This window comes from Rattus norvegicus, chromosome 1 (genome assembly GCF_036323735.1).
Source record: "Rattus norvegicus strain BN/NHsdMcwi chromosome 1, GRCr8, whole genome shotgun sequence".
Lineage (NCBI taxonomy): Eukaryota > Metazoa > Chordata > Mammalia > Rodentia > Muridae > Rattus > Rattus norvegicus.
The window spans coordinates 249,945,001-249,957,166 of record NC_086019.1 but is presented as its reverse complement, the minus strand read 5'-3'; the positions used below and the strand labels follow the sequence as shown (position 1 = coordinate 249,957,166).

Here is a 12,166-nt window from a genome sequence, read left to right as displayed (position 1 = left end):
CAGTGGAAGAGGTCATGGGCAAGCCTGGAGAATTTTCTCAGAGAAGGCTTTCATGGGCCACACTCCGTCTTTTAGTAATATTTCAGTAGCTGTGTTTTCTAGATACTGTTTTCCCTTGGTATCTGTGGGGACTGATTCCAGCATTCACCATGGAGACTGAATCCACAGATGCTCAAGTCTCTTAGGTCAAATGGAGTCGTACTTGGTGTGAGGCACTATGCACTCCCTCCTATATAATTCCTGACATTATGCAAATGCTTTATAAATAATTGCCACACTCTATTGCTTAGGGGGCAATGGGACAGAAAACAGCCTGTATGTGTTTAGTACAGACACAGTGTTTTTTTTTTCAAATTGTTTTGGATCCATGGTTGGTCGAATCCGGGTATAGACCATTGGCATGGAGGACTGACTGTAGACTTAGACTTTAAATTCCGTTGAAACAACTTTAATGTTTTATTTGTTAGGATTTAATTTTGTTGTGTGGAACTTGGGTTTTCCATAGTGAGCTAAATCATTTGTTGCAACACAAGCCATCGAAGAGTCTCCTGACTTTCACAAATCTGTGAGACCTCATTTTTCAGGGTTTTCTTACACAATCTAGAGTTTGGTTCTAGACTATTCTTTGTGACAGGGCTGTGGCAATTCTATCACATTTTCTCTTGACTGTTGTCACATAATTGTAGGGGTGAACTTTTAGATAATTTGTCAATAATAAAAATGTTGTGTTTTGTGAAGTGTATGAACCTGCATATCGCCTTGGGAAGAGTCAACCTTGAAAATTACAGCCTTTCTCATTTATGACTATAGTATGTTTCTCCTTCAGTGTTACTCAGTTTTATAGTTCTTTAGTTTTTAATTTTTGTCAATTTATTTTTGTGTGTGCATGTGTGTGTGTGTGTGTGTGTGTGTGTGTGTGCGCGCGCGCGTACCATTGTGCACACATGAGGCTCAGAGAACAACTTTTGGGAACTGTCTTTTATTCCACAGTGTGGGTCCTGAGGATTGGACTCGGGTCACAGGGCTTGATGGCCATGCCTTAACCAACGTGCTCTCTGGATCACTCGCGTTATAGCTTTATCAGGAGTCCGTATTTCTCAACCTTTCCTATTGAACTTATTCCAAGGTATCTGATTCTTCTTGTTCTTTTAAATAATTGCATATTATATATCATGGTTTTTATTACATTACATTCAACTTTATATTTATGACACGGTCATAAGCCACAGGCAACAATTTAAATTTAAATTAATTAAAGCAAAAATACGATTTAAAATTTAGTTTCTCCTTCACATTAACCACATTCCAGGTGTCCTGGAGCCACAGAAAGTTGGTGGGTACCACACGGAAGCTCAGATATTGAACCCCTTTAAAAAACGCTACGAGTTCCTATTATATGAGTTCCTGGTGTGTTACTGTCGATACGTTAACTTTGAACCAGTTATTTCAATTTATCACTTGGATTTCCCAAGAAAGCACTTGCTTTTGATAAAACTCGTTCATTTTTTTTCCTCCACTGAAACACTATGAGGCTATCTCCTTCCTGTCAGTGAAAGAAGAATTGACAAATTCAAGCCAAAAGGGTTACAGCTCCCCACCATGCCCATGGCAGTCATTACTAATCGATCACAGCACTTCTGCTCTTCCTGACTTATTGAAACCCCCTGTGGCAGGAGTCTGGGGTTGCCGAATCTCCGCTGAACGCCATCGTCTGAACACCAGATGATTCTGGGGGAGGTCCTCTCTGAGTTGTGGGCAGGAAGCTACTTGGACGGTCTTGGGTAGCATATTCATGGGATCAGTTTCACAGGTCTCGGGGATGGAATCGGTAGGACAAGAGGGAAGAGTTTGGACCCAGATTCTATCACAGGAAGCCTGTGGAGGCCACAGGGAGGGAGATATGACTGACACCAGATCTGCCCATTGTGTGATGCCTCAAAGCCAGCCCTGGACCCTCTTGTGGCTGATGTGGGTAAGGTCTACCCTGGGTTGGGCATTTGTGTAGGGCAACGTTCCAGAGGGATATAGGAGGTCCTACCTAACCAGTCTGACTATATATCACTGTCCTGTAGACATTGCTAAGGATTTTGAGGTCTAAGGGACAGAGATATCTTGTCACATTTGCTTAGTGGGTCCAGGTACTGGCCTTGTGCTCACACCAACTCACCTGATGCTCACAGCAACCCTGGAAAGAAGCAACATCACCATTTATCTCCATCTGAGCTGCGAAGAAGCTCAGACTGAGGGAGTTAAATTGTGTGCCTGGTTTCTCACAGGCTGAATCTATGTGATTCTGCCCTACACGTTGTGCCTCTGGCTTAGTTTTCTTAGTGTGGGAAGTGGTCTTTGATAGATGTGTGTGCAAGAAACCAGAGCCTGTCTTCAAGACATTTAGAATCTTTCGAAGTGGGGGAAGCTGAATAGATCTAAATGCTGAGGGGGCTATGAGGTGGAGGGATGGGGCTGGAGAGCGACCAGGGCTGGAGTCAGCTCTGCCCCTTGCTGGCCATGTGACCCTGAGTACGGATGTTTTTTCCCCCACTTGGACTCTGTTTTCTGGTTTATAAGCGGGTGCATAATCAACATGGGAATATCAATGTAAGAACTGGGAAATGGACATGCAGGTTGACTCCATTGATAATTGGAACATATAAAAGCCTGAACGCTAGGTGTGCGGCATGATTGCCAGCCTCGTCTGCTGGAAGTCTGGCAGGCACAGGTACAGCACCTGCTGGGTGAGGAGATGAATCCCACAGCAACACAGAGTCAGCAAGGGGTGTGTCTGGGTGGGAGGAGAATTCCCCAGAGCAGACATGGGAGTTATAGCTGGCAGGGGTCCTCAGGGGGAAGAAGGGGAGAAACAGGTGTCAGAGAGAACTCGGTGAGAATCAGGGTGGCCCGGTGGGTCACTGAGCACTCACCGTGCCCAGTCCTGTGCTGCTGTTGGGAAACCTCGACTTCACTATTCCTCCCACAACTCTGAAGTCCAGTTCCAACTTTATCCCCACAAGAGGACGCCAGAGCTGAAATGAGTCAATGATTTGCCAAACAGCCCTGAGGCGGTATACCTGGTGGGAAAGAACTGCTCACCTCATCACCAGAGTGCAAAAAGGAAAGGGAGGAGGGGTCTGGGCCCATTCTCCCAGTCTCATGGTGCCACTACCTCCCAGTGGGACCCATCGAGGTGCACATACAGGCGTCCATGTGGACATGCCTACAAAGTAGAGTTACACAGCCTCCTATAAGCCGTTTCTGTGTTCTACACCGTCTGTGCTCAGGATGCCAGGTGCTGGGCGTGGCTCTCTAGAGCATTGCTTGCCCTTAGAGTGGGAGTCATTCACAGGGAAGGACAGCAGATGCTGTGAGCGAAAATGTAAGTGACGGTGGTGCGCCTTTTTGTCTATATTCTGGGGACACCATGGATAGACTAGGGTGAGATGGAGTTATAGGCAAGCCTCCGGGTTCCCATGGCGGTTGGCCCAGATAACTATGGCCTTAATACAATTGTCTCAGAGACTCCAGGAGAAATTTGATCGTCAGCTCCATCTTTCCTAGGATTTGCTCCCTGTGTCTGATGACTTCTGGAAGGTTAGTTAGCAAAGCCCCCTTTCTGACCCCTAGGTGAAGTTGACCACTGTGTTTTCTCCTGCTAGCTGTCTTCTGGGGAGATATCGCCTTGGATGAAGATGATCTCAAGTTATTTCACATTGACAAGGCTGAAGACTGGACCAAGCCATCCATGGAAAGAATGGGACACGACACTGGCAAGTATTGGCTTCCTCATCAGCTTGGGTCCCAGTGGGCTGCTGGAGGGCTCCACTAGGAATCTTTGATATCTCTGAGGTCCAGAGACCTCTGTGGAAGACCTGGAGGGACCACACTACTTCCTCTGATGAAGGCATGAATCTGGGACATTAAACTTACCCTCCCCCTCTTTTCCCTCCCTCTCTGTGTATGTATATATGTATGTGTAGCCTGTATTTGTTCACACTTGTGCATGTGTGCACATGTGTGTGGAGGTCAGAGGTCAAAGTCGGTGTCTACGTAGCTCAGTCTCCACCTTCTGTAAGGTGTGGTCTCCCACCGAACCTGGGCCTCCTCCATTTGGCTAGGTTGGCTCACCAAGGAGTATCTGCCTCTCCCTGGACCTTGCACCCAGCACTGTGCCACCACACCTAACTTTTTAATGTGACTGCTGATCATTCAAATTCAGGTCCTTGATGATGTACAGCATGCACTTCATCAGTAGAATCATTACTGTTTGCCCCAGCCCACACTTAGCTAATCCTTCTAAGAGAATCTCTCGTCGCCTCTTTTGGAGGGTTCAGCCTGAAGCCCAGTGTTGGTTCTTAAGACTCTGGCTTGTCTGGTTTGTTGTAGACTGGAGAGAATTGCTAAGTGGCTGTATTTAAATGATCTCTGACAACATTGTCAATGGTAATGACTAGGCTAAAATGAGAAGCTTGCCCATGGAGAATTGTGCACTTGTTTGATAACCAGGCAAGTCCTTATGTTGTCTGGGCTAGGAGACACACCCAGTTTTCATTCTGTGGCTACTTTCTCTCCTGGCTGCCAGCCTTGAGATGAGGCTGTTCCCCTGGGTGCTCCTCACCCTTTAAAACCCCATACACTAGACTCAAGTGACCTTAGCTTTGTAGCCTCTGGTCCTAGAAGTAGTGCAGGGCACTGAGTATGGGATTGGGAATTCTCATGTGGTGGACCGTAACTTTTTATTTGACGACTAAGGCTCACAACATCCTGCTATCTGTGAACCTTTCCCCCACAAATCCTTCCTTCTCTTGAAACTATTTAAGCCTCATCCTGGGTCAGGTTCAGTGTTGGTGAGAGAAACAGAAGACAGTCTAACCTTTGCCTTCATGGAGACGCTCGGAGCAGGCAGACAAGTGTAGATCTGTAAAACAAGGATGAAACTTGGACTCATTCCATAGATGTGTGGAAGTTTATGCCAAGGGTAGCAGGCTAACCCAGTGCCTGGCATGTAAGATCTCAAGAAACGGGGAGGAATTTATGGTGAGCAAGAGCAGTGGGAAGAGACAAGAGTGGAGGAGTCTTTTGGGTATGATTATGATATGAATGGCACCCTCATCTTGTGTCATAAAGGAGAATTAGGAGCCCTGAGTGGGAGAGGAGACTTCAGGTGGAGGGGAAGACGGGTACATAGTTAGGAAAAACAAGAGGGGGTCTACATGAAACAGAGGTAAGTTGTCACTGGAAGATGGCCCTTCAGGCAGACTCCTTTAGGTGGACATGTGGAGAGAATGGCTAGCACAGGAGGCAAGCCAAAACTTCCTTACTGTCTTCACTAGTGAGCTTGGGCTTAACCTGTGTACAGCAAGAGTCCTCTAAGGGGTCTCAATAAGACGATAGCTTGCTAAGTGTGGACTTGGCCATTCCTTAGTGGAAAGGCCCATCCCTCTACTTCCTGTAACTTGTTAGCTGCTCTGAGGATGCTGGGTCCTGGCTGAGGATGTAAACAACTGGTCACACTGATTGCTGGTAGTGATGTCATGGGTGTATCCCTAATGATGTACTTGGTGATGTTAGGAATATTCCTGAAAACCAGAGAGAGAGAGAGAGAGAGAGAGAGAGAGAGAGAGAGAGAGAGAGAGAGAGAGAGAGCAGGATGAGATGTGTCCAGAGTCAAAGGCTCTGGGGTTATCTGAGGAGAATGATCAGCTGGTGTGATTGTCTACAAAGGTCCCCACGGGGGTTGTCTGATGAATGGCCAGTGTTGTCAGTAGGTCATGGAACCATTGCCAGTGGTCTGGGGACACATCCGCCTTCCTCGGTGGTGTCTGAGTCTATGAACAACAGTAAAATTTGTGTGGCCTCTTCTACATGGTTTGAAGAACTGACTAGAGGTTCAAATGAGGAATCGAATTTTTTTTTTTATAACAGCATATCCACTGTTTCATCTGTGCTCCAGCATAGCAAACCTTCTCTTCATGATTTACCACAACATCCGTTCGCCCTTTCCCTCAGCCCCTCCCAGGGGTCTGGAGAAGATGATCTAACTAATTTGTGCTTAAAGTGGTTCCTAAGTGTCATTCACAGCATGGCTTAATACTAGTGAACACGATGTCTTTCATACTCGCTGCGATGAACTTTACACTGTGCTGTTCAGATGCCAAAGACTCTTCCTCATAGTCAGAGCTCATCCCGGGATCATCACTGATCTGACTTTCATTAGCATCACCCGGTTTGTCTGTGCAGGCCACACCCTGCCTAAGTGTTCTTCTGTATCCTGTACTGGCCTGCACTACTACCAAACTCACCCACCATGTTGATGGAATAGCTCACCCCTTTACAGGGCTGTGAATTGTTCTGCTACATCTTCTGTCCACAGATGTTTGGGCAGCTCAGGGTCTCCTGCTCTAATAAAGACAGAATCTATTTCCTTAAGCACCCATTGCCCCTTGGGAAGCTGCCCTGGGTGGAATTGTAGGGTACTGGGTTCAAGTTGATATCATCGAATCCATTTCCAAAGTGGTTGTGCCAATTCACAGTCCAGGTGGGGGCATACTTCCTTATAAAGCAGGAGTGGTACCCGTGCAGAGTCTGTTATCCGTTTTGGATCTTGATCTCCCTAATGTACCCTCTGGCCCACCCAACAGGCCCACGCGCCACCAGGAATTCACAGGGTTACCCCATCAGCTCTCTTTCACTATTCCTGGGCACTTGCTACAGCCTAGCAGTTGTGAGGGAAAGGCTCCAGAGAGAGTAGGCATTGGTCAGACACAGTACCATGCATAGCTGCTAGAGAGTCCCCTTCAGGAAAGGTCACCCAAGGGGCTGTGGTGACGGGATGTCCAGTGGTTCACCTCTCTCAGAATGCTTGATCAGGATAGATGTGGGACTGGGATGTCTATCTGCTCTGTCCTTATCTTGTGAACTAATGGAGCACCACATCACATTCAGATTTGGACTCCCCAGAGGCAGCACCTTGGACCCAGGTGCTGACCAGTGTTGGTGGGGTCAAGAAGACAATGGTGTCAGAAGTTGCAGACCCTGGCCTTCTCCAGGTCATGTGTGCCAAGGGGGCTTTGGCCTCAGAAGGGTGCTATGAGCACTGATCTCAGTCTCAGGCTTGCACTATCTGGACTGAATCACAGAGGCAAGCCTCAGTTTCTTCATCTGCCAAATGGGGATAGAAATAGTTCTTAGCTCAGAGTAAGAGCATGAGGTCATAGGAAAGAATAAATGTGATGTGTCAATAATTCTTCATATTTGCAGAGAGAAGACGGATGTAGGAAAGGATTGGAATCAAAGTGAAGATCAGGGGAAACTGCCACATGTGGAAGGGCTTGGGGGTGGGACATAGAGGCTGGATGCCAAGGCTCAGATGCACCAGTGATGTCCTCTCCTTTCTCAGCTTAGTGTGGTTTTCTTCCTCAGTGTGTTTGTGTCGCAAAGTGGATTTTTATTCCAATTACTTTTCTCCAAGGGTCAATTGCATTTTGTAGCTATCCAGAATAGCCATTTTATTTTCAGGTTGGGAATATGTTTTTATTGATTTTGCTGATTAAACTAATACCGCTCGGTTCTTTTTTAAGTGCAAAGGCTCCTAAGTGGACAAGGAAAACCCTGTTATCTCAGCCACAGGAATCACTGGCAATACTTGCTGGATTCCTTTCTGTCCTGATGTGCCATGCATGGCCGGCCTCGTGTACAAACTCTCTCTCTCTCACACACACACACACACACACACACACACACACACACACACACACACACCACACATACCACACACACAGACTCACACACACACAAACACACACACAGACACACAAACACACACAGACACACAAACACACACACAGACACACACACACAAACACACACACACAGACACATACACACAGACACACAAACACACACAGACACACAGACACACACCATACATACACACGTACACATACAAACACACACACACAGACACACACCACACATACATACACACACAAACACACACATACACACACACAGACACACACCACACATACACACAAACACACACATACACACACACGCACACAGACACACAGACACACACAGACACACACCACACATACACACATACACACACAAACACACACACGCACACAGACACACAGACACACACATACACACACAGACACACACCACACATACACACATACACACACAAACACACACACGCACACAGACACACAGACATACACATACAGACACACACCACACATACACACATACACACACAGACACACACACATACACACGCACGCACACAGACACACAGACACACACATACCATACACACACAGACACACTCCCCTACACACAGACACACAGACACATAGACACACACACAGACACACAGACACACAGATACCACACACACACAGACACACAGACACACACCACACATACACACAGACACACACACACCTTCTGGAATGTGCTAGTACAATCTACATGTTTGGTAACATCCCATCGTGAATGCCCCTGACCCCATGCCAAGGCTACTGGTGGTCTACAGGCAGCCCCGCCACACCATACCTAAGCCCTTAGGGACGATGCAAAGACTGTTTCCCTTTTAATGTAATTTTAAAAACGAGAATGGTGTTTCCGGGATGAAGACTGTACGTAGATGTCTAAGCATTTTCTGGGTTAAAAAATAAATAAATATAAAAGGAGCCATCCCTTAACCCAGTCTCGCTAGTTCAAAGGTGGGGAAGGGTGCGGTCTTTAGGATAGCTCGCCTAATCTCTACACCTTGATAAATGCAGTTTCCTTTCTTGGAGGCTGAGAAGGGAGCTCCAGCAGGAGAGAGGTGAGGTCCCCTCATGAGGCAATGGGGAAAAGGCTGTCACTGCAGGGCAGCCCAGAGTCTACGTCCCTGGCTTTACCCTGTGAAGCTGCAGTTACTCTCCAGGCTTCAGAACACGGGGACAGATGCCAGTTGCTTCTAAGGTGGACCAGCCAGCCTCTTTGTCCTGGAGATGCTCACATTCTTACTTCACTCAGTGGCAACTCCCAGCTCCCGGCTTGCTGCATCCTTCCCTGGCCATCCTGCTGCCATTTTGGCGTCAGGGGGAATGGAGTACGTTCGGATAATGAGGAGGCACGCTTTTGTTTAGAAGCCCACTCAGTGTTCTATGCGGGCACATAAGAAGTCGTGGAAGGCTTTGGGGCTCCCAGTAGGGACTTCTGTCACTGCTCACATAGGCCGCAGGTTTGAGTTGCACCTTGTGTTTCCCTGCCCCATCTCTCACCTCCTCATCCTGCTTCCAGATCATCTTCCTGGCCACTGTACCGTTTTGTACTATTTGGAATAGTGCTGTCCCCAGTCATGTCTAATAGAACTCCAGAAAGTGACCCACAGGAGAGGGACTTTACAGATCTAGTAAGTTAAGAAGCTTGGGATGAGATCCTCTTGGTTGAGAGTGGACCCCTAAACTCAGTGACCGAAGTCTTCGCAAGAGGAGGATAGGATGTAGGACACGAGAAGGAAGACATACAGGGATGGAGGCAGACCCCGGAGCGACGCTACCACAGGCGGAACACAACCCTGCTCCTTAGACCCTTTCCCCACGGCTTGTCCGAAAGCTTCCCAATCCACAGCCTACAGAGACTGGCACCCTTCCCCTCATGTCCTCTGTCCAACCCAATGACATCACATCTGTCCACACCCCGAGCTTCCTTCCGCCCAGCCTCCTGTTCCAGCGATTCGCTCTACTCTAAGTCCCCGTTCTACAGACAAAGAAGTGAAGACCAGAGAAGGCTGGTGGCTCACGCTTAGCTCTGCAGCTGGGTGGCTTTGCGACACCACTTTACTCGGCACGACTGCCAGCTGCAGCATACCACCTGGCTGGCAGTGCTCATGAAGTGGCCCCGTTTGGGTGTGCCATGCAAAGAGCTCTAGCTTCTCGATTTTTGGATGGGCTCATTCCCCACCCCTGGGAGCTACCTGACCAGCGGATGTGGCAGTGGCATGTGGATGTGTGTGGAGGCAAGAGCATATCCTTCAGAGAGAGAGCCCCTCTGTGAGCTTTTGATTTGCTGTGAGAAGAATGGAGCCCTGGGCAGGCATGGGCCTAGCTGCTCTGTGAATGGAGCTCTTGAATTAACATTGTGGAGTTTCCTAAAGCTGCTAATCGGATTAGCTGTGTAGTGAAGGAAGTACTTAGCGGGAGACACACAGACACACAGACACACAGACACACAGACACACAGACACACACACGCACACACACACACACACACACACACACACACACACACACACACACACACACGCACACACTTTCCAACCCTCTTGCATCTCTTTCATATGCTTGGCAGGACCTGGTTGCCCTGTTTCTGAGTCTGAGTTTCCTCTCAACAGCACAAGCTGGGCAGAAGCCTGTGTGGTCAACTGGCTGCACTCTTTTGATTATTTCCTCTTTCCCTAAAGGGCTGAGGAAGCTTGCTTTGAACATTCCCGTCTTTGCAAATGTACCTTGAGAGGAAGTTCTAGTTTGCGGTTATCCGTGTTGGGATAATGGATCTGAGTTCTTGAACTCTATAATAGGAACTCTGAAAGGGGAAGCGGTTTTAATTACTTACTGGCGCTGGTGGAAACCGGTTTCCCGCCGTGTCCATTCTGAGCCACTGGGCTGTGTCCATCCCCATTGAAGAGGCCAAGCTAACCTCTTCCTCCCTTAACTCCTGCCATCTGTGCAGAGCATCTGCAGAACCCCAGCAGTTTGGCTTCTGGGCTCAAAGTAAATAAATGAGCATCGCATAACAGCTTGCATCCTCTCTCTGGGTGTCGTCTTTGAGTCATAAAGTCTTCCCCCATCATCCCTTTGGCCTCTTGATTGCTACTCCTGATCCTGATCCCAACTTGGGGTGGCAGAGGGTACCCTCCTTTACTCTCTGTGATGCGATTGTCATAGAAGGGCAAGTGGAACCACATTCTCATTTATTTCAAGACCATTTAAACTCTGGTGTTTCAAACTACAGGAGAGCTGTGACCAAAGATAAGAGACTGCTGTGTACCCGAGAGGTATGTAGGTATCTGAATCAAATACTCTACTTAGGGTTTCTGGACTCTGTTTCCCAAGGAGGGAGGATCTGAAAACAGACTCAGCATATACGTTTTCCAACACATTCTTTCAGGGTCCTTGAGGGAATTAGTGGATGGGGTGATTTTAAGCAGGCCCAGAGACAGACCATGAGTTCCGAATGTCCACACCCTTGGTGAGGCATTCTCCAGCCTGCATTTTACCAATTCTCCTCAGTGAGGTGGGAATGCCTCCAAATAACACAGGTCCAGGTGAAAGGTGGGTCACTAGGTGGTTCCTGTGGTGTTCTGTGGAGGATCCATGTCCTAAGCATAAGACTCCTGGGCTAACTTCTTGCTGGGGCCTTGCCCAGGATTCAGATCTGTCTGCTCACACACTAGACACTGCCAAGTGCCATCTTGGTCACACCTGGCTGTTGGAGATCTGTGTTGCCGATGCCTCTGGCTTGGGAGGCTGAGGAGGGTCAGAGGGCTTGGGGAGCTTTTCTCATTCACATCCCTTCTACTGGATCCCTAAGAGCTGGGTGGGGAGAAATCTGAATAACAGGCTTGGCGACTTTAATTTTTTAATTATGTTGGAATCTGATGAACATCAATGATTAGTTCTCTGAGAAAAAGACACACACACACACACACACACGTTCACTTGGAATTTCAAGGAGTTTAAACACTATTGATCTTTAAGTTGTACAATTGTGACCTACACACCCCCTTTCACTTCTGGGTGCTTGCACACCCTTGAAGACATTCAGTTGGGCCTCTGACCTTGTGGATTTGTGCTGTGGGTGGATGCAACCCTGGCTCTGTATTAATGAGCTGTGGATTTAGACTATCTAGTTTCCTCTTTATAACATGGGACACTTTATGTGTCATCGACTAGTCTCTAATTCTCATCTTGTGGGAGAATCAAATAAATGTACTTAGCAGAAACATTACCCCAGAGTGTGACCCAAAAAGCTGTAGTATTCCCTTTGGTTGACATTTTGCTGTTTTCTTGTCTCTTACTCTTTCTGGTCCTTGTCTGTGTCCCAGATCCTGGGCCCCCCAGACCCTGGGCTCCCCAGGAATTCCTTGCAGTGCTCTGCCATGACCCAGTGG

General features: G+C 47.8%; 1 protein-coding gene across 1 annotated transcript in view; it reads left to right on the top strand.

Moving 5' to 3' along the window:
• Positions 1-12,166, top strand: part of Tll2 (tolloid-like 2) — a 115,517-nt gene that overhangs the window by 20,400 nt on the left and 82,951 nt on the right. Inside the window, 1 exon segment of the mRNA NM_001191898.2 lies at positions 3,654-3,764. Within this exon segment, the coding sequence (NP_001178827.1) occupies positions 3,654-3,764 (111 nt within the window).